At 53.1% G+C, this 21,031-nt stretch overlaps 5 protein-coding genes across 5 annotated transcripts in view; 4 read left to right on the top strand and 1 right to left on the bottom strand.

Moving 5' to 3' along the window:
* Window positions 1-31: 31 nt before the first annotated feature.
* On the top strand, window positions 32-2,517 carry GUITHDRAFT_154887 (hypothetical protein). The gene is made up of 6 exons (XM_005824712.1): window positions 32-1,125; window positions 1,177-1,451; window positions 1,505-1,565; window positions 1,610-1,670; window positions 1,765-1,874; window positions 1,928-2,517. Exons 1-6 carry the CDS (start codon window positions 667-669, stop codon window positions 2,414-2,416), a joined length of 1,455 nt encoding a protein of 484 aa, XP_005824769.1. The 5' UTR covers window positions 32-666; the 3' UTR covers window positions 2,417-2,517.
* Window positions 2,518-2,852: 335 nt separating this feature from the next.
* On the top strand, window positions 2,853-4,259 carry GUITHDRAFT_165394 (hypothetical protein; the record flags this gene model as incomplete). The annotated part of the gene is made up of 7 exons (XM_005824711.1): window positions 2,853-2,924; window positions 3,174-3,510; window positions 3,554-3,609; window positions 3,663-3,757; window positions 3,818-3,947; window positions 3,997-4,147; window positions 4,196-4,259. Coding segments are annotated over exons 2-7 (810 nt in total), but the record flags the coding sequence as incomplete, so codon positions are not given.
* A 179-nt stretch (window positions 4,260-4,438) lies between these two features.
* Window positions 4,439-5,157, top strand: GUITHDRAFT_154885 (hypothetical protein). The gene is made up of 5 exons (XM_005824710.1): window positions 4,439-4,465; window positions 4,520-4,618; window positions 4,668-4,769; window positions 4,973-5,023; window positions 5,072-5,157. Exons 2-5 carry the CDS (start codon window positions 4,523-4,525, stop codon window positions 5,090-5,092), a joined length of 270 nt encoding a protein of 89 aa, XP_005824767.1. The 5' UTR covers window positions 4,439-4,465; window positions 4,520-4,522; the 3' UTR covers window positions 5,093-5,157.
* A 1,158-nt stretch (window positions 5,158-6,315) lies between these two features.
* GUITHDRAFT_60081 (hypothetical protein) lies at window positions 6,316-6,534 on the bottom strand (the record flags this gene model as incomplete). The annotated part of the gene is made up of 1 exon (XM_005824709.1): window positions 6,316-6,534. A coding segment is annotated over one exon (219 nt), but the record flags the coding sequence as incomplete, so codon positions are not given.
* An 8,022-nt stretch (window positions 6,535-14,556) lies between these two features.
* The window catches only part of GUITHDRAFT_165393 (hypothetical protein), a gene marked incomplete at its 3' end in the record, with an annotated part of 7,990 nt that continues 1,515 nt past the window's right edge, over window positions 14,557-21,031 (top strand). Inside the window, exons 1-29 of the mRNA XM_005824708.1 lie at window positions 14,557-14,634; window positions 14,703-14,790; window positions 14,849-14,986; window positions 15,030-15,149; window positions 15,276-15,305; window positions 15,361-15,504; window positions 15,557-15,776; window positions 15,815-15,876; window positions 15,898-16,141; window positions 16,188-16,290; window positions 16,338-16,504; window positions 16,698-16,838; window positions 17,006-17,052; window positions 17,179-17,295; window positions 17,344-17,474; window positions 17,520-17,610; window positions 17,658-17,785; window positions 17,833-18,071; window positions 18,221-18,312; window positions 18,620-18,727; window positions 18,788-18,841; window positions 18,897-18,950; window positions 18,999-19,130; window positions 19,153-19,242; window positions 19,291-19,347; window positions 19,400-19,491; window positions 19,670-19,753; window positions 19,837-20,004; window positions 20,541-20,725. Coding sequence (XP_005824765.1) covers window positions 14,704-14,790; window positions 14,849-14,986; window positions 15,030-15,149; window positions 15,276-15,305; window positions 15,361-15,504; window positions 15,557-15,776; window positions 15,815-15,876; window positions 15,898-16,141; window positions 16,188-16,290; window positions 16,338-16,504; window positions 16,698-16,838; window positions 17,006-17,052; window positions 17,179-17,295; window positions 17,344-17,474; window positions 17,520-17,610; window positions 17,658-17,785; window positions 17,833-18,071; window positions 18,221-18,312; window positions 18,620-18,727; window positions 18,788-18,841; window positions 18,897-18,950; window positions 18,999-19,130; window positions 19,153-19,242; window positions 19,291-19,347; window positions 19,400-19,491; window positions 19,670-19,753; window positions 19,837-20,004; window positions 20,541-20,725 — 3,325 coding nt within the window. The 5' untranslated portion in view covers window positions 14,557-14,634; window position 14,703. The remainder of the gene's footprint in view (window positions 14,635-14,702; window positions 14,791-14,848; window positions 14,987-15,029; window positions 15,150-15,275; window positions 15,306-15,360; window positions 15,505-15,556; window positions 15,777-15,814; window positions 15,877-15,897; window positions 16,142-16,187; window positions 16,291-16,337; window positions 16,505-16,697; window positions 16,839-17,005; window positions 17,053-17,178; window positions 17,296-17,343; window positions 17,475-17,519; window positions 17,611-17,657; window positions 17,786-17,832; window positions 18,072-18,220; window positions 18,313-18,619; window positions 18,728-18,787; window positions 18,842-18,896; window positions 18,951-18,998; window positions 19,131-19,152; window positions 19,243-19,290; window positions 19,348-19,399; window positions 19,492-19,669; window positions 19,754-19,836; window positions 20,005-20,540; window positions 20,726-21,031) is intronic.

Below are 21,031 nucleotides of genomic sequence, written 5' to 3'. Positions count from 1 at the left end.
TGGGGGTGGGAGGAGTCAGCGCGATGTGGGGATGGAACAAACGTGCTGGAGATGCAGAATAATGTCTGCTTGCTCGTTGCTCCCTCGCCATAATTGCTCTTCTTGTCGCTGCTACCCCTTCCTATCCTCAAGCTGCCATGTCCTGCGCTCCTCTGAGTCTCGCTCTACCTGATCTGTCTTGTTCCGATATCCTCGCGATCCGGTTGCCCTGCCTGCAGTCGCCTTGCTTTACCTGCTTGCCTCTTTTTTTACTCGATTGAGCTAGATGCCTTCATTCTCTTCGAATTTTCATTGCTCTCATGTCCCCAATACACCTTATTTGTTAAAATCACTAACACAGCAGTTGGTAAGACATCAGTCAGAATGAAACTTTCGTGTAGTCTGGTACATACGATATGCATCGATTCATAGAGATTCGTTTTTTAGTTGTGCTTCGGTGCCGAAATGTGATTCCATTGCAAAATATGCTTGATGTATTTTCTTCTCACTTGCTGTGTCATGTTGAAGAATCAAGAGAGGGGACATGTACTTGCGACTATATGCCTTGAATTTTTTGTGAAGTATCTGACTTAACGAACAGGGATCGATTTGAAGGAATTTCATGAAATTGAGCAATAACAACAGAAGACATTACTGAATTAAAGCAGGGTATAATTGCCACTTAAAATGAACAGGAGCATTGGAAGCGATGGCTCTAAGAACCCGATTTCTCAGAAACTGATAAAGGACACGGAACAACTGTTCAAGAAAGAGTTTGCAGGATTGGTTCGGGATGATTTGGAATCAAAAATCTCTGACACATTCCGTATTCTTGACACGGATAAGAGTGGGTTTCTAGAGAAAGAAGAGATTCATGATGCCTTGGCCAGGATGGGCAGGAAGATGACGGATGAGGAACTTGACCTTTGGATTCATGAATTCGATGCCGACGGAAACGGCGTTCTAGATGAAGACGAATATGCTCACATGGTCCGATTTCTTGTGGGAGAACGATGTTCTATCACCTGTATCTCGTGCTTGCGTGGATGCAACACAACACAGAGAAAAGAATTCAACTCAGGGTTTGGGGGGTTCGGAGGGTTCGGGAGGACACAATCATGCCCGTCAGTCGAGGCAAACCACCAGGTGCTTGTCCTTTCGCTACACTTGACCAGAATCGTGAAGAAATTTCTTCAGGTGCAGGATCACAGCTCGAGCTTTTTGGGTAGGTTGAAGAAAAGTTTTGATGACAGCAAATTGAGTACGAAAAAGAAAGCCTGGGCGAATCCAAGGATGAGGAGTGGAAGCCTACCAGGAGGAATACAGTTAATGCCTAGACAGAAATCAGTCTTCGATCCAAAGAAGGAGATGGACGACCTGTTTGATTCTATGAAAGAAAAACAATTACGGCTGAAAATTGATTGGAAATGGAAGGAAAACTCGTTTACAAGATCCATGAATAATTTTTCAAGGTCTTGATCATCTTTGGTCCTGAATGATACACTAACACATCGCCTGCATACAGTTTGCTAAGACAGATGAATGAATTATTAGTGACTCATTTGAAAGGACTCCCACACGACCAGGTGATTCTTGGCACCTCATCAAGTTTTGGTGATGGAATTCCCAGCTATCTCACAAGATAAAAGAGACGTTTGACCGCTTCGACCTCGATGGAAACGGAACTCTTGACAGGTAAATTGTTTGACAAATTCATCGTAAAAGCAACCTCATTGCAGCCCCATGATCATGTTGGAGTTCGCCACATTGTAATGCACTTTCTTGCCAGGGACGAAATCTCACAGGCATTTGAAACGATGGGTAAACCTCTTTCAAAGATCGAACTTGACACGTTCATGGACTCATTGGAAGGGGACAACGAGGTGTTAGACCTGGTGCGTTTCTCAAGATGTTTAGAATTCTCTCTTGTTTGATTCGCCTTGTCCAGATGGAATTTACACACATGTTGAAGGGGATTCTGCAAGTGAAATGCGACAGTGATTGCATAATATGCAGAAAGAAGGGGGACGACAGATCCGATGTGGAGCTTATCCGCGACGAGCTGAAATCCTCAAAGCCTCTAACCAAAGTCAGCATGAAGGAGAATCAGGAGCAAAAGACCAACCACAGCAAGATCGCTGTCCCCGCCCCCATCCCAGAGAGGGGTGGTGGTGGCTTGTTTCTCCGAACGAGTTCCTTCCCGGTGACACGAGCGGAGATAGAGGAGTCAGAAGAGCTTTCCATCTCCAAGGTTGAGCCTGCCAAGTTCTCGGTCGCAAAGAATCAAGAGACGATCCTACCTGCGCAAACCAAGGAGAAGGTTCAGAAAGACAACATCTTCAGCATCAACAAGTCGCCCGGGCCCGCCTCAAGAATGTCTCGCATGCTCTCTGGCGGGATGTTCAAATCACGACCATCAGAGGGGAAAAGCAGCTGAGGCTCAGAAACCTGTTGAATCTTCCGAGCTCCGACTCAGCCTGACGGTCCGACGGTCGGACTCTGGACTCCGGGAGCAAGTCTGTCGGCCCTTCAGACTCTGCGGCCGCACATCACAGGCTTGACCAGGTTTTGTAATTATGCTGCCAGGGAATCGGGAGCAAGTTTTTCAAGAGTTTGTAGCAACCGTGACGGGTAAAGTAGTAAAAGCGCTCAGCCGCTCGAGAATCAACTTAGCCATGTCCCTTTGCTATCGTGAGCGGGCCCGCCGCTCACACCGTTGAATCCGAACTTGATGCGGCGGGCGGCACCGTGACTGCGAAGGGTTCGGGGCCCGCCGAGTCACAGTGAGTGCCACCGGGCCGCCAGGAGCCCGGAGGCGGGCCCGGCCCCGGCCGGTGGCCCGGGACTTTTATCGGGGAGTGACTGTCCCGCCCTTCCAACGGAAATGCAGCGAAAGAGAAATGAATGAAATGAGCGACGAAGAGGGAGAAGCGACCTGACGACAGGTGAGGAGAGAATGAGAGAGAACAAGAAAGAGAAAGAGAAAGGAAGGGAGAGGGAGAGGGAGAGGGAGGAAGAAGGAAGAAGAGGAGGCAATGGATATTTGCGGGAGAGGAAGTGGTGTGATCATGTATTCAAGGAGGAGAATGTTGTTTACGGTGTAGGAGAGGGTGAGAGATTTCTGGAGCAATCAGACAAGTGCAGGAACAGGGCAACGGAGCACGACGTATTGCTCTTGACGCGTCTCACTCCAGCAGGTAGAGGTGGTGAAAGGGATGGCGTCTCCCGCCAGTACCCTGAAGAGCGACCGATCGGACGGCCATGCAAGTCAAGTGATCGAGCTGCAGGGCGGTCATGAGGTGGATCGACTGCTGTGGCGTTACCTGCAGCAGGGAACCGACATCATGCTCCAACATGTGTCGGGGAAGATCCGTCGACGCCTTGACAACATGAGCAAGAGCCTCGACTACCTTGAGAGCAACACAACCATGCTGCTGCAACGCCTGAGGAGGAAGGGGACGCAGCAGCCAGTGGACGCTGTTGAAGGATCAGACAACGACACTTGCTCAGTCATGTCCTCCGACGACACAAGTCTGACTGTCCCCTGCATCTGTTGTGTTTGAGTTGATGAAAGGCAAACCTGAAGGAGGCACCGGCAGAGAGCTGGTGGTGGCCTGTCGAGGAGCTGACGTGCGCCTAACCTTGCATGCTCTTGTTTCCTGCTTGACCGATGAGATCGACAGGGTGCGTTGAGCACGCGCGTCAATGTGCGGGAGTCCGATTCATGGAGCGACGTGAGGAGCGCGATCGAGAAGTCTCTAAGGACCAGCCACAACAGGTGCCAGCGGCAGTCTTAGTGAGAGGCTTGCATGCCTGAAGGTGGTTTTTTATCCTTCAGGGGCATACAGAAGATTTTCTTCCAGGACCTCACAGGGAATTTGATCTCTCTGGACTCCGAGTCCTCCTGGACCCTCTGCAAGTCCCTTCAGTCCCTCAAGGAGCAGCGGCACATCTCGCTCGTGATCAAGGTGTTGCCACGTGACCTCCTGTGGTCCGCGTGACCACCTGGCGTGCCAGGACCAGGACAAGCCGTCAGCCCTCCGGCATCCGTTGACGGCGAGCAGGCCCGATGACGCTCTCAGCGCGCATGTGCCGAGCGGAGACTTCCTGCACGCGCAAGCGCACGGTGCAGTGGTGCTTAAGGACGAGATAAGGAACCATTCGAGCTGTGAACCCTACTTGACATGACCCCAGCGCCCTCACCTCCTTGCTGCAGACGACGCGCCGACTCGCTCCAACTCCGACCCGGGGAGGGCACGTCTGCTGAAGCTCAAGCCGCCACCTCTCAAGAGCAAGGAAGCTCGTTCCTCGGCGGTCATGAGGGAGCATGGCGAGCATTTCGTGAGCAGCAGCACCTTGTCGCTCAAGAACATGAAGATCTCGAACCTTAAGGAGGTGGGTGGGCCGGCTGAAGGAGGTCTGATTGACTCGTCCTGCCTTGCAGTATGACGTCACGCTTCCTGAAAGGGGGTCTTGCTTCAAGAACGTATGCTGCTCCTCTGTGGCGAGGGTGAGGGGGATGAGTGGTTCCTGCTTGCAGATCATGTACAGGAGCAAGCTAGAAGAGGACGCGAGCTACGACATCGCTCTCCTCGAGCAGCTGGGCAGTGAAGGCCCCGTACACGTGGACCTGAAGCCGGTGGACCTTGCGTTGATGGCATTGTGTTGGAGAGTGACAAGCAGAACAGAGTCATGCAGTGCTGCAGGCAGGAGCGAGCTGCAAGATCGCCTTGAGATTCACTCGCAACGCTGGGGCTGCCAACGATGCTGCAAAGACAAACCTGCCAAATGTCCGTCTACTCTTCTTTCCATTCCCCTCCTCCCCCCCTGTTCCCTTCTCTCCCCCGTCCCGCCTCCCCCCCCCCCCCCCCCCCCGGTTCCCTCCTCTCCAATGATTTCTTCCAGCATCGACCTACCTACCACCAACTGCCTGCTATTCTCCTCTTCCCCCATCTGCTCTGCTGCTCCTCTGCCCGCCTCACATCTGTGCCAGATCCTCGTCGGCGTCAAGGCCCAGCACTCGGACTACTTCGACGTGTTGAAGGTGAACACTCTGCCTGTCGCTCATGAGGAGCTCACTTACAGTGTCCAGCTCCGATTCACTGCGCCATAAGAAACTCACATTCATAGCGTAATTTGGTGTTCCTTAGAAACTGATAAGAATAAGATCAAAATCACGTACTGCAGTCTGTGAGCCTTCAAGGGAGGGGGCCACAGTTTGCAACCAGGCCGTTCACCACGGGCATCTGATCGATGCTGCAATGAAGGCTGAGAAACAAGTCAAGGAAACAGTCATGAACAAAAATCAACATACTCTTCGACGTTGTATGGACAGCTGTCGTACCTGCATGCCCTTGTGTCAGTTACGACAACAACCCGGTCACCAACTGCGCTTTTCATCGATCTCCTAACTCAGAAGTCTCTCCTCCCCATCCCCATCCCCATCCCCATCCCCATCATCTTCAACACAGAATCTTTCTTATGCATCTCGATCTAACAGCATGCATGCAGTCCCTTACGTGAGGATCGACTTGTTGTTCACCACTGTACACCCTGGCGGGTTGTACAGTATCTGCCGAAGCAATCCAAACATTATTTTCAGGTTCAAGAAATACCCACCGGTCCTCGACCCAGCTAGACAAGGGGATTCGAGGGTGGGGTCAATCCTACTGCTTGTCATGGGCCTGCGAGCAGTTTTCGTTCCCTGTCAGGGTGGGGTCAAAACAAGGAAAGAAGGGGGTAGGGGTAGGTTGTCTATTCTGGGTCACTTTGACAACCATTCTTTACTTAAAAAGTTAAGTTAAAATTCATTAGTCTGCCCGCAGTTAAGTAAAGTTATCAGTTAAGTTTGGGGGACAGCAGTCGGCAGGGTGAGGGTTTGTTATCGCTGTCTTTTCTCTTACTTCATCGTTACTTTACAAGAACCCTTCTAGTCACCGCATGTCATTCGGAAATCGGAACGAGTTTCTGATCGCGGTGCTCTCAAGGGTCATCCTGACACTCAAAGATCAGATGCGAAGCTACCAGAGCAAGTGACTTCGAACGAATCTCACCATTTCGTGCACTATCAAATGCTCCGCTACCCGCATTTGCTCCTTCTCCTGTACCTGGTCTGTCTTACTGCACTTATGGACCACCAAGACCAGGCGAGTGTTGATGATCTTTCTGAAGAGTTTCTGGTTCTGTAGCGGCAGCGTCAGCTCTTGTGGTTCATCGTAAGGAAGCTTCTCGAGATCCACTTGTACAGACCCAACCAGATCGTTGTTCGTCACCTGAGCACAAGCATCCGTCAGACCCCTCTGCAACCTCCACCAGCCTCCCGACGGCACTCACATCATCCTTGTCCCACAAGGTGACGCTCAGAACCTTGGTCTGACTCGTCATCCTCCACTCGAAGTCTTGTTTCCACACCGGGTTGACGTTCTTGTTGATCACCTCCGACGCAAACGTAGACAGCCCCGAGCACGCGTTGACGAACAACACGCAGTACGCGTCACAGCCCGAGAGCAGGTCCATCCGCGGCAGGTTCCTCGCTTCTACCAGCTGCACCCTCAGCACTCCCGCAGCCTTCGATGCTGGCGACGTGTAGACTACCTCTGCCTGCTCCGCGCTCTCGACGATGGCAGCCGGCACGAGCTCCTTGCCCATCCTCGTAATGAGGTCTGACATGCGCTTTTGGCTGTTGAGAATCTTGAGCTGACTGATCTGCATCGCGATCTGTCGTCTCACGCCCTCCATGTCATACAGCTCCATCAGCTCGTTCTTCCTCCTCTCCGCGATCCCCGATGGCTCCGTGCCATAGCGGCTCATCAGGTCGGCGGACGCGATTATCTCGTCTTCACACAGCAAGTATTCCTCGGCATCGTCCCTGTTTGCATTACCGTCTGGATGTACCTTGTCCGACCCCTTGGCGAAGGCTCGTCGAGCAAGAGCAGCAAGCTCGTAGGTATCAACAGACACGCCACCGGGAAGCAGAATCATCTTTTCTTCCTCCAGGTCACGTTCGATGCTGCGACGTTGGCTCTCTTTCGACGTCAGAGTCTCTCGCTCTCTTATCAGAGCTTGCTCTAGCATCTGGTTCGACACGAACTGCTGCGTTCTCAGCACCCGTCTCAGTCCATGCCAGACAGTCTCCAGCAAGTCCTCCACCAGCCCGGTCGTCCCCTCAGTCTCTTCCTTGACCTTGGCGTACGAGTCCACTAAGATGGCGAGGAACACGTTGAGCAGGATGAAGAACGCGATGAACAGATAAGACCACAGGAAGATGTGAAACGCTCCGTCCGGAGCCGCGTGCGACATCTGTCATCACACCAGTCAGCTTGCCCTCTACCTAGACCGCTGGGCTTGCTCGCACTCACCGATGCGTAGAACTGAGTCGTGTCGAGACTAAGCAGGAAGATCAACAGCGTCAGGCATGCGGTCGACATGTCCCTCATCCCCTGTCATGCCATAGCAGGTCAGCTCCTCCTCCACGCCCTCACTCTTCTACTCGCCTCGTACTGATGACCGAACAGCATGTGTCCCACCACGGAGTAGCCGTAGAACACGACAAGGAATAATAACATGAAGTGCCAGAGGTCGCTCGACGCGCGTGCGATGGTCCGGGTGACAAGGCCCATGCGCTCTTGGAAGTCAAGCGACTTGAGCATGCGCAGCACGAACAGAACGACGCTGACTCCAGCGAAGAAAGAGTAGAGGCTCATCGACCCCGAGATGGTTCTTGCTTGCTCCAGCAGCATCAGCAAGTCCAGCTCGGCTTGGTTGTCGGTTCGAAATTGTCTGGCCTTTGCGTTGCCTGACTTTACCAACGGAACTTGAAAAGTGGTCCCCGGCTGAACGGTTGTGACGCCTTTCCGTCGGGCAGCGGACCCGTAGTCGGGCCCGTAGAAGAGGACGGGGTAGTTGGCTTTCATCTCGAACCGCCGACAGTTCTCGTAGTGAAGCAGGCAGGTGATGATTGTTCCCCACATGAAGGCGAAGTGCGTCCAGTCGATCCAGTTGAAGGGATGCGACAGGTACCCGCTCAGATTGTACTTGCGGATCTCACCCAGCAGCTCGCTGACCTCCATGTAAGTGTTGATAAGGAGGAATGCTATGAGCAAAGTGAATAGGCAAATCTGTAATATAGCTCCTTGGCCGGCAAAGAAGTCGACAGAGAAGGAGTTGACCTGGTAGTCCCATGGTATCCTGCCTGTCTTTTGCCAGTCGAAGATAAACTCATGCAGAGCAAAGATGTTCTTAGGCGCGTTGTAGGTGAGGAACTGCACTCGCACTTCTTCTGTCGTCCCGTCGATGTAGGAGCCGTCTTCCGCGAACTGAATCATGGTCTGTGCCAGCCTTTGCGTGAGACGCTCGTCGAAGTAGAGCTTGAACGTGTCTCCCTCTGACGGCATGATGTACTTGGGATCCTTGTAGGCTTGCTCGAAGCCTGTGATGTTGATCGAGGCCTCTGCCTCAGAGATGAAGCCATCCTTGTTCCGATCGAAGAAGTTGGTGTCGTACTTCTGCGGAAAGAAGCCGATCGGGAAGGACAGCTCCGTCACTCCACCGGAGTCAATCACATGCCTCTCAAGCGGGGCGTAAAACTGACTGGGCTCGAGCTTCGGGTTGTAGATACTGCTGAATGGCATAAAGGTTGGATCGTAGCCGTACGGAGTGTCGTCAAGAGTCGTGGACGGACAGCTCACGATGCCTTTCACGGACTCCATGTAGAGTTGGACGTGCTTGTTCACGCTCTGAGCGCAGTCAGCAGGCTTCATCCTCTTCTGCGAGATCACGATGGCGCCGACGATCCTGTTGTAGGGAGTGATCTCGCGGTTCTTGGGCTCGAACGGCGGGACGATCTTGGGCGGGCCCTCACTCGCATCCCGATACTCCCACACGCTGAAACGATAGTCGCTCGCGCACGTGGAGCTTGACGTCAGCTTTGCTGCGTTCACACACGCAGGGAACTGCCCCGAGGTCGGACACGTGATGGTCGGACACCTGAGATCGATCGCGTCGCTCGCGTCAACTTTGCAGAAGCTGCAGAGGTCACATGTCCCTAACCCTCCCGTGCTCGACGAGCCCTGCTGGGAGCAGAAAAGTCCTGTATCGCAATCATAATGCGACTCGCAGGCCTGACCTGTCACACGAGCTGTCAGCGACTGACAAGACGGACGAGGCGTCGGGCCCCTCACCTCTCGTGCTCTTGGTGAAGACCGAGCTCGTGCTGATCGACATCTCTTGTAACGCCGTCAAGAGCGGACAAGCCAGCGTCAGCGCCTCCTGCATCTCCTTACGATGATCCAGCAGCATGTTGATGATGGTCGCCGCTTGGACGTTGGAGGTTGCCAAGACTTCGCCTGACACGTCTGCAGTCTCCGAGAGCCTAGAGACGTTGACGCTGATCTGCTGAGGGAACAAAAGAGAAGCGTTTAGCCTGTTCTCAACGATCTTCCTCCAAACGTCGAAAACAGAGTAGTTTCCACACAAGGAGGTATTTACTTTTGACCCGTTCACATGGATGATTGAGATATTTTCGGGAACAGAAAAAACGATACGAGGTGGTTCCACAAATGTGTTCCAGTAGGACGAGCTTGAGCTTGGCATTGTGACATCAGGAAACTTGAGGCAAGCGACGACATTGATGGTCCAGTAGCCAGGTGATTTTAAGTGTTTGTTGTACAGCACAAGCTTGGAGCCATTCTTGACGGTGTTGGGGCAAGAGGCCTCGTCTTCCCAGTTGGTGCAGTCACAAGTAGGGTTGGTATCACCATATGGTGAGAGGGCATACCGCAGGTAGGTAAACTCTGAGAAGGTAACCACCTCGACTTGGGCAAAAGTAACAGCGTCGTAGTTATCTTGGATGGGACTGACCCAGTACTCCTTGACTTCTCTGACAATCGGGGGGTTTGGGTTGGTAGGACAAGCGACTCCGGTTCCCCACGTCGCACAGAAACCTCTCCAGTCAACAGAATCATCCGATGTGAACTCAACCAGCATAATGCCCGTTGGTGATGTCACTTGCTGATCAATGTCGTACAGATAGCCTGTCAAGTCTACAATCCAGTTTGGGCTGCTGCAAGATGGATCTGAACAAGAGGATAGAGTCACCCAATCATAATCAGTTTCAACTGCAAACAACTGGAAGGTCAAGGTCACATTGGTTGCTCCCTGCGGGGCAATGATCCAACGGCAATTAGAATTGTCCGCATAGTTCGTATATCCCGAGGTGACATAGCCAGACTGGTCGGTGAATGTTTGACCGGTGTGAGGACAATTCAAAGACCTCAATGTCACTTGATCGAGACTGCTAGAAGACGCGTGGATAGTAGGATCCATGCTGTTTGCACGAGGATTGTTTCCCTTTTGCACATGTTCCACCTTAGCACGGGGTTTCCAGTCTCTGAAGGTCTCAGGAGTTTTGCCTGCATTGACACTTCTGGCTCGAGATCTTCTCCGCGCTCTCGATGAAACATCGCAGCTGGATCCCGACTCAATGATCTTCGCCTTGTTCGCTGCCGCGTACGGACTCCCGCTCATGTTGGGAAGGATGCTGCAGTACCCGACCTGTACAACCCTTACAAGCACGCCAAGCAGCGGCAAGCTTACCTCCACTATGGTCTCCAACACGCCCGTCACCGAGTCCTTGAGCTCGATCTTGCCGCTCAGCCCGTACTTGGAGGTCATCAGGTAGCCGACATCTTTCATCCAGATCTCAGTCAGAACCCTCACCGTCACGCCATGCCTCTTCCTACCTTCGGGGTTGAACTTGTCGCAGAAAGTACGCATAGCGTCTGTTGGGGATCGACACATGGTTTTCAAGGCGTTCTCGTTGAAAACTGCGTTCTTGAAATTTTCTCTGTGGTTCCCATATTCGATGGCCGACTTCCTTTTTGAGAGAGTCGAGAAAGAGCTGCGAGCCAAGCTCAGCTCATCTACTCTCGTACGACCTTCTCTTACCTCGGTGTCACCCTGAACAATGACGTCACCGCTTGATTCTCCACCGCTTCCTCTAAAGACGAGTCCTGGTATAGCACCAACGTAAGCTCCCCGTCGGGAACTTCGAACGTCAGCTGGGTTGCGTTTGTGTCGGTCTCGAAGAGAAAGTCTCCCATCGTATCGCTGTAAATGTTGTAGAAATATCGCACCCTTGACGGATCGCTGTCCAGCGCAGAGTCTTTGAGAGGGAAACCGAGCTCTGACGAGCTTTGCTGGATGATGTCTGCCAGCGTGATAGTGAGCGTGGTGACGTTCTTGTACTTGCCGCAGTCCTTGATGCATCCGAACCGCCCGAAGCCCGGATACTCGTCGGGCGCATCACAACTTCCATCTCCACATACAGGATCGCTGAACACCACCTGAGCTATCCCCCGAAACCTGCCGATCACAGTCAACGTCGGCGATTATACTCATAGCATGATCCCTACCAGGAGAAGAAGTCTGCAGACGTGCTCAGGAAGCCCGTCGAGCCCAGACCCGAGTTCATGTAGCCTCCGTTGCCAAGCAGAGGAAGATTACTGAGAACAAGGTCGATGACAGAGCTCTCGACGTAGTAGGAAGATGTGATGTCTCGCTGCATGAAGAGAAACGAGACGTACACGATGAAGAAGATGGACGTCCCAAACAGCCTCACATACGATGACGAGCGTGATAGCTTCTCCCGCACTTTACCTAGGAGGCCATTGATCTGGATTTCTCTCTGTGCAATAGGTTCACATCTACTCTTCAGGCCAAAGAGCTTCTGTATTTCTGATTCCCTGAGGACTCCTTCAACTTCTTGGATGTCTTTCACCAGATGATCTATGGGATCATTGATCAAGCTCTCGATTTCTTCCTCTTCATACTTCTTTGATTGCCTGTTCTTGCTCCGCCTCCGCAACACACTGGCAACTACAGTACCTTGCATAGCTGAGCGCCTCCTTGGCAAGCTTGTTGCAGTATATCCCTTCAAACCTTTTCATATCATCAGCCTGGGTGACACTCCGCTTTCGAAAACAATCTGGTCATCGTTTCCATTTCTAACGAATCAGCGTCTTTCTGCCAGACTGCTCTGAAACAAAATTGCCATCGTTTTCATGGTAGCTACAACAGCCAATTTTCCATGGCCCTGTTCTGCCGTATTCCTCCGCCCTTCTCCCTATTTTCCCCCAACAATCTTCAACTTCATCTCCTTCACAATTTCTTCTGTCTACTCCCCTGATAAACACAGATTGACCTATTCTTGCATACGTCAACTTCTTCTATTCGGCTTATCTTTGTTTATAAAAATCATTCTTCTCTGTCAAGGCTCTGACGGCACATCATAATTTCTAAACCAGTGATGCACTAATCTCTCCCAGCCAACAACAGCAATCCTACTTTGTCCAATTTTCATATCTACTTAGCCTCTGGCATGCTTCTTCTCAATACACACTTAATCGTTTATTCTACTCATTATCTTTCAAGGGCACCATTCACACCATCGCCTCATCAGCATCGCCTCGCCCTCAAAACCCTTTGGTTGCCATTCGGTTTCTCCTTCAACGGGGAGTTCAGTCCTCTGTTCACAAGATAGAAAAGCGGGGGTGGTTAAAAGGTATAATGCGCCCCCCGGGGAAGACCAGGGACGAGTTAAAAAAAAAAAAAGAAGAAGAGGGGGTAGGGGTGCAAAAAGATGCGCACAAAATGTAATCATGACGGGGTGATAGCATGTGAAAACGGGGGTACAGTGAAACTGACTGCCACAAATGAGGGGTATTCGAAAGAAGCAAGGCCCGGGTGGGTGGGTTGGGTGGTCCCGATGCAAGGGTTAAACTTTGAACATTAGTGTACATGGTGGGGTACTTGTTAAAGATAAGCCGCGCATGGGACGGAGCCTGGGGGGGCATACGTTCAAGATCACTCGAAGCAGGTGTGGGTACCCGTCCACAAGGATGGAGATGGGCCTATCCAGACCCCTCACTGCGGGGTTAGGGGGTGCAAAACGTTTTAACTGTCTAAAACAAGCTTGTAGGGTAGGGTAGGTGTCAATGAATTTTCCTCAACAACAGTGGGTGGGGTGGAGGGAAGAGATAGTCACTTTGAGGGTGGGTTCTGTCATCAACTATCATTTTTCAACCCCCACGATTTTATTAGTGACACTACCATCACCCACCTATTTACCCCTATCAATGCCACCCCCCCAATCATTATTGAATGGCCGGCCGAGCTAGTACCTGCAATAACTATTATATTTCTTTTTTTTCACTCACTACTAGTACAGTACTAGTGTGGCACTGGGATCGCATTGGATCCCGGAGTCCGACTCGATGATTCCCGGCTCGGCGGGCCGAGGCGGGCCCTGAGCCTAAATCGGACTCTCAGTCCGGGCCGGCCCACCGCCGCCGGCGGGGCCGGGGAGAATCCACCATGATCCCCATCCCATCTCAGTCCCAATTGCCTGATGGTTTTGGAATCTATCTAGAGCGAACATGGCAGGAGGTTGCAAGGGATGAAGGGAGGGCTACCGCTCGTGATGGCTCTCCTCCTACCCAGGAGTTCTCTTCTCCTCTCTCCTGCTTCTTCTTCCTCTACAGCCTTCCTGTCATCCTTTCAGCCCCTCTATGGTTGGAGGGTTTCAGCTAGGAAGCAGTCATGGGGCCGAACGGGATCTCGAGCATTCCTGCACGATAGAAAGAGGCAGAGGAGCCTTCCATTACCTTACCTCAGCCCAATGCATGCTGGACATACAGCAAGAGGAATGGCGAAAGGGATCTCTGTCGAAAGCAATGCCCGATCCGTATGGGCAGCAAATGTCTCCTTGACCCCGCGACAAAGGTTGGACAGGTTCGAGCGGCAATGAATGTTTACTTCACTTTTCATGACACTTGTACTGGTTTATCTAGTTCATTGTCTATGCTAGAAAGGCATCTTGCAAGCATTGAGCTTCAGCTCGAATGGCTGCATGCTGATTCGAGATACGCCCTTTGCCTTGCATTCGCCATGCAGCTTTCCAGGAGCAAGCAGAGCTACTTGTCAAGTGACATAGCTGCATCAGCTGCAAAGATTCGACAAATGATCGATCAAGCAAATACAGATTTAAACGTGGTGAGCTGTCGAGATGGTGGCTGCATCGTCCTTTCGTTACTGATACGGCTGGTGCGCAGGATGCTGCACAGGGAGAGAGCTTGATTTCTGACATTCAGAAAGCTTCGCAGGTTTTGGCGAGGACAGGTAATGCCTTATTGCAGATGTTCTGCTGCTTGTGACTCTCATGCCTACAGTCGTTCACTACGTTGTGTCCACGAATGGATTTTCAGAGGTCGTGTACACAGCAGATGGAACGGCTGCCGACGATGACCGTATCTATTTGGTATCTGTGGGACCAGCATTATGGTCAACTCGAAAACTAGTAAGATGATGGATTATGAGAATTTGATGATCCCTGGAGCTTTTGTGGTTGACAAAGCATACCAGGACTCAAGGGATGCATTGGTTGCGACTTCTCTGTTATCAAACAATTTGGGTAATACTTAAGAATTTGTCAACAAACTCGCTGAGAAGCATATTCAGGGGATGAGTTGTCGGAAAGACTTATCAGAGCAAAGGTCTTGACTTTGATTCTCTGAGCAATAGGGTTTGCTTACCGCTCTCCGCAAAGACTCTAGGAAGAGCAGTACAGTGGCTCTTCGCGGCCAGGCAGAATGTATTCGAGTAAGTCTTACTTATATCATTCATGTTGTTCGAGGGTCGCTGATTTGGTCTGTCTTTACCAGCCGCAGGATGCCTGCAAGAAACTTTTCCACGAAGGCGCTGATGCCGGACGATGAAAACCAGCTCCCGAAACCTCAATCTTCCAAATCCTCCAAGGTGATCTATTCCGGTCCTGGTATTTTATTCACCCGATGGCTGTCTCTAGAAAACGCAGACGGGGGAGTCAGGGAAGCATTTTGTTCTTCTTGACTCTTCTGGAATCATCTTCCGTTCCTTCTACGGTGTCACTGCCCTCTCTCGTTCAGACGGTCAACCGACCAACGCCGTCTTTGGCTTCTGTCGGATGCTTCAGGTCTTTCTTCCGGTCTCCTGATCCTCCTTGATTGTGAATCCAGCATGTTACTATGAAGATGTTTCCAAATGCTCAGATCATCGCCGTCTTTGACCATCCCGAAGCCTCATTTCGCTCTACCATCTGGCCTTCTTACAAGGGGAACAGGCCGGAGGTCCCACAGGTAAGGATCCTTTAGGGTTGGAAGGAGGCTAAGAGCAGGGGCCTGATGATTCGATTGTTTGTATTCTCTCTAAATGATGCTGATGTGCATGCAAGAGTTGCTCATGGTACTGACCTTGATGCTCAGGAGCTCAAATCCCAATTTGATATTGTGAAGGTGCCTTTTCCTTAGCCTGTCGGGACATATGTTAAGCCCGAATTTTGTCTGTCAGGAAGCGGCTATTTCATTTGATATACCTGTCGTTGAAGTTGAAGGGTTCGAGGCTGATGACATCATCGCCACGCTTGCAGCGCGTCTTGCAGATCTCAGCCATGATGTGACGGTTGTCTCAAGCGACAAGGACCTCTATCAACTGGTTCGATGACCTGAAAGAACCAATCGAATGAGTTGACCCCTCGTCTTGGCAGGTCACGGATAAGGTGGGTATCTGGGATCCTTTCAAGAAGATTCGAATCGACCGAGAAGGAGTGATACAGAAATTTGGAGTTCCTCCCGACAAAGTCGTCGACGTCCAGTCGCTAGCAGGCGACGCCACGGACAACATTCCCGGCATTCCAGGGATTGGAATTAAGACGGCTGCAAAACTTGTGAACGAGTTTGGCAGCTTAGATGCCATCCTTGAGCGAGGTCTGCATATACCTTCCACGTCATACAACGTCTCAAAGTTTTCATAGCATCAGAGATCAAGCAGGAGAAGCGAAAGGAAGCGATCCTATCAAATGCTGAGGTATGCACACGTGAATTGAAGTCGTTGGGGCTCAAAAGACGACAGGCTGCTCGAGTGGGACGTGAGCTGGTCTCACTACGAAAGGATGTGCCGATCGAAGATTTCCAAGATCTGTTGAAGAAGCAGAATGCAGAAGTTTCACGGATCGAAGAGTTTTTGAAATCGCAAGGGTTTGCATCTCTTATGAACAAGAATGCGAAGAAGACGCGAGAGGTCTCAGTCGAGACCTCGGAGGTGTCAGAGACTTCGGAGTTGAGCGTCGAAGGTTGCGAGGCGGGCTCCCCGTCGTGTGGGCTGACTTGCTCGTTCAGAATCTGCAGAAGAGCCGGATGCAGACGTGCAAGACCTCACAGGCTCGTACGAACTCTTGACGGAGATAGAACAGTTCGATCTCTGGATCGAAGAGGCTAAGAGGTGGATGCGGGGACCCTTCTCCACTCTGGGACTGAGTTGAACATCAGGACTGGAAGGATTGCGGTCGAATTCCTCCTCTCCTCCCCCAACTCGCAGGTTGCGAATGTCACAGGCATTGCCATGGCCGTGCAGAAAGGGCAAGCGGCGTACATTCCGATAGGCCATGATGACACGCAAGATTTCCAAGATGCCTTTCAGTGCCTCGAGTTGGAAGGTAACAGCTGCTTGACCTCGGAATTACTTTGACTACCCATCTCCGCCTCTTGTTCTTACACCTCCCGTTTCCTGCTCTGCTCTGCTCTGCTTCGCTCTGCTCTGCTCTGCTTCGCTCTGCTCTGCTCTCTAATCTTTGCTTCTCGCGTGCTTCTCGACATGTTGCATAATCGAATCTTACAGTTTGCGGTCAGATGTCTTGCAGAAGTTGAGCTCTATGTTCAGCGACCCGTCTATCCTCAAGATAACCTCGAACGCGAAATCAATCGTCTCCGTCCTGCAGGTAGGATCAATTTGCGGGATCAGATTCGCCTGCGGGACTGGTGGAGCTGATGGTAGCTGTAACAGAAGGAGAAGCGGAACATGCAGTTCTCACCGTTCGATGACGTCAACCTGCTGTCCTTCTGTCTTGACTCGGGCAAGCTGAATCACGAGCTCGACGAACTTGCCAGTACCTCCGTCTCCTCTCAGAGCAGCAAATGAGTTTGACTTTTTTGTGCAGACAAGCATCTCCGTGCTCGCATCCCTGAGCTGCGTCAAATCTTACAGGTTTGCTCTACTTTCTCTTTGCCCTTCCTCCCCCTCTTCGCTATTTGTCTCTCTCCTTCTCCCTTTCATCTTTTCTCTCCATCCGCTTCTTGTACGGTCTCTAAAACGAGCGTCTGATTCCTGCAGGCGGCTGGAGTGACGAAGAGGACGAAGATCAAGCTTGAGTCCACTGCCCCTGCTCTCGCCGTGAAGCATGCTGGAGCTATCGCCGATGCTGTCTTTCGGCTCCATGGCGTGCTGCAGGTCCAGCAGCCATCCAGCTGACAGCCTCTCTGCTGACGTCATCGGCAGCCTCGCCTAGCAAGGGAAAGAGTGTCTTCCCCCTACGAGCTCATGGAACGTCCGCTGGTGCCGGTGCTGGCGAGGATGGAAGCATGTGGAGTACTCGTGGACAGGCAGCGGCTGGAAAATCTCTCGCAAGAGTGCGGTAGCCTCGTCGTGGTGGAGGGCAGCTGATGCTCCTCCAGGTACGCAAGAAGAGTCTCGTCCTTGGAGGACCGCATCTACCGCCTGGCCAAGAGGAAGTTTCTGATCGCCTCCCCGAAGCAGCTGGCGCAGGTCAGGCCTCCTCCGTTGCCTGTTGAGGATGCTGATGGAGGGTGAAGGTGTTCTTCCAAGAGCTGAAGCTGCCGAGGCCCGAGAAAAAAGGCAAGTCTGGAGACTTCAGCACGAGCAGCGAGGTGTTGGAGGAGTTGGCAAAGCGCGGTCACGAGATCGCGACCTTCGTGAACGAGTGCGAGCAGCGCTGGCAACATTTGCGAGCTGACGGGGAGGATGCAGGTGGAGGTACCTCACGAAGCTCAAGTCGACCTATACAGACGGCCTGATGCGATCCATCCACCCTCACTCCGGCCGCGTCCACACCTCCTTCTGCATGGCTGCGACAGCAACGGGAAGGTTGTCGTCGGTGGACCCAAACCTGCAGAACATTCCCAACACCGGGGAGGGGAAAACATTGAGAGAGGCGTTCGTGGCAGCGCCAGGATGGACGCTACTCTCGGCGGACTACTCGCAGATCGGTGAGGTTGGGGGAGGATGAGACAGAGGAGACGGAGGTTAGAGGAGGTGATGGGGAAGAGGAGGTGATGGGGAAGAGGAGGTGATGGGGAAGAGGCGGAGGAGGATGCAGGAGAGGAGGCAACGGGGGATCTCTGAAGTGCCTCGACAGAGCTTCGGCTGCTTGCCCACATGGCGGAAGTTGACACTTTGCGGGAAGCGTTTCACAACAACATCGACGTCCATCGTCTCACGGCCTCACAGGTACCAGCTCCCTGTTGACCCCTATAAGGGAACCAAAACTCCTCCCCTTCCTCCTCCCCTCAACCTCCCCTTCCCTCCTCTCTCTCCCTTCCTCCTCTCCCTTCCTCCTCTCCCTTCCTCCTCCTCACTCCCCCTCTCCCTTTTTCCTCCCCTCTCCTCCTCTCCTTTGCTCCTCTCCCTTGCTCCTCTCTTTTCCTCCTCTCCTCTCCTGCTTTCCCTTGCTCTTCTACCTGCTCCTTCCACCCCCCTCTCCCTCCCCAGCTCTCCCATTCCCTCGCCATGTCTTTCCTCACATCTACGTCCTCAGGTCTTCGGGATTCCACAAAAGTCCATCACTGACGAGCTCCGGCGGCGAGCCAAGGCGATCAACTTCGGCATCATCTACGGTCAGAGCGCGTTCGGTCTCAGCAAGCAGGTAACGTCTGCTCTCCTCCCCCTCCCCCTTTCCCCTCGACTTCGGCTGATGCACCGCAAGTTGGACATCAGCGTGAAGGATGCCAAGACCTACATCGATTCGTACTTCAAGCAGGTACCCAGCTCTAGTCCAGCTGGACTGGAGCTTCCCTCGTTGACATGCTCTGCAGTACCCGGGGATCGCGAACTACATGAGCTCGATGAAGGAAGTCGCCAAGGCCAAGGCACTGCTCTGACCTCCTCTCGCTCCTCCTGCTGACGCAGAAGTCTAGGGATACGTGGAGACTCTCTTCGGGAGGCGGTGCCACATCGCCAACATCAACACCAGGGGCTCTGCTGGGAACTATGCTGGTCGTCAGGCCATCAACGCGCCGATCCAGGCAACTCATGTTGCTGATGCTAGTGTGAGGGGTGATGGACAAGCAGGGAACTGCCGCAGACATCATCAAGCGCGCGATGCTGCGGATAGAGAAGGAGCTCGAAGAGGAAGGCGTGCAGGCGCGAATGCTCCTGCAGGTCTCTCGTGGGCACCTCCCAATCTCCCCAGCTGACAACCCATGGCAGGTACACGACGAGCTGGTGTTCGAAGTGCGAGAGGGGGACGAGGAGCGAGCAGGGAAGGTGAGGAGGAGGAGAAAGGCAGCGAGCAGGCTCCCTGACCTGCAACTCTCAGGTCGTCAAGCGCGTCATGGAGGGCGCATGCTCGCCCGCCCACGAACTTTCGGTGCCGCTGGTGGTGGACATCGGGTTCGGGAAGAGCTGGGGGTCTGCTCACTGAGTCGTCATATGTTTGACTTCACTTCTGCCGGATGATACGAACGAGATCGGAACGAGGCTCCCACTCCCTCGGCAAACTCCTGCATGCTCCCTTCAGCCCCCTTCTCCCCTGCTCTCCTCACCTTTCCTCCTCCTCTCCTCTCCTCATCACCTGCACTGCCTGCAGGTTCACGTCCTCCCTTGCCACCGCTGTGACTTCTGTCTCCATCTCCTCCTTCACGCAAGCTCGAATGAACTCACACGCTCGCTCGTGCGTTGCTCCTGCCGTCTTTCCTCGCATGTCACCTCCCCTTCCCCCTGCCACCTCGTCCCCCTCACCGTCGGCTTCATCAGGCTCATGTACCTTCCCCAGCGTCAGCTGAGAGGAGAGGACAGGCACAAGTCACTGGTCAGCGTCCATGGTGTTGAGAGCGACAGAGACGGCCTGTATCCCCGCCTCTCGGAGATCCGGGACTATGTTCCGAGCATGCACCACATTCCCCAGCCCTTGACTAGCGTCAGGTCAACAGCCAACAAAGGCAGAGGCCCAACCGTTAGTGTTGAGCCGCAGCTTGACGCTCTTGATGTTGCTGTCCTCCACTCTCTTCAGCATCTGCTCCCCCGCTAAGCCTCCTCCTCCTCCACGATGCCTCCCGGTCCCCATACCTTAGAGCACTCCAGCAGGGCAGAGAGCCTCAGCGTCGGCTCGCCTATCCCCTGTGAACCATGAGTCGAGGGGAAAGGAGGAAGACAAGGAGGCACGGAAGGAGATGCAGGAGATGCAGGAGCAGGAGCAGGAGCAGGAGCAGGAGCAGGAGCAGGAGCAGGAGCAGGAGCAGGAGCAGGAGCAGGAGCAGGAGCAGGAGCAGGAGCAGGAGCAGGAGCAGGAGCAGGAGCAGGAGCAGGAGCAGGAGCAGGAGCAGGAGCAGGAGCAGGAGCAGAAAATTCTGCCATCTCATACCGCAAAGACGATGCTTTCGTACTTCCCTTCCTGATCGAACTCCTGCTTGACTGCCTCCAGCACCTGCTCAACCTCACCCCTGCTCTCTCACTCGCAGAAGCACCTCCGACGGCTCGGGCACTTGGCCAGGAGGAAGAGGTCTGAGTCGAGACTGGAGCGAGAAGGAGGCTCCGCGAGACGCCATGAGCGAGCAGCTGTTCGCCTCGTCCAGCAAGCCAACATACAGCCGCCGACCGATGCTGTACACCACTGACATTGTGTGGTTCCGTGTACAGTACAAAGGTGGGTGGAGTTTGTTCTGCTGGAGGAACAAATGTCGGGGCATCCCTACTAGCATGGACACGCTGCACGCCGACCTGGACTGGGGAGGAGGGGAGGGAGGGTGGAGGGAGGGAGGAGGAGAGGAGGAGAGGAGGAGAGGAAGAGCGAGAGAGGAGGGAGAGAACAAAGTGAGAGGAAAGGCAGGATGCCTGGAAACCAGCGAGAACAAGAACATCGAGCTGGACAAGGCCGATGGCTGCTCCTCCTCCTCCTCCTTCTCCTCTCACTTAACCATCATGTCTTGACCCAAGAGAGCGAGGACGACAA

Source organism: Guillardia theta (assembly GCF_000315625.1).
Source record: "Guillardia theta CCMP2712 unplaced genomic scaffold GUITHscaffold_91, whole genome shotgun sequence".
Classification (NCBI taxonomy): Eukaryota; class Cryptophyceae; order Pyrenomonadales; family Geminigeraceae; genus Guillardia; species Guillardia theta.
This window is presented reverse-complemented; position numbering and strand designations above follow the sequence as displayed.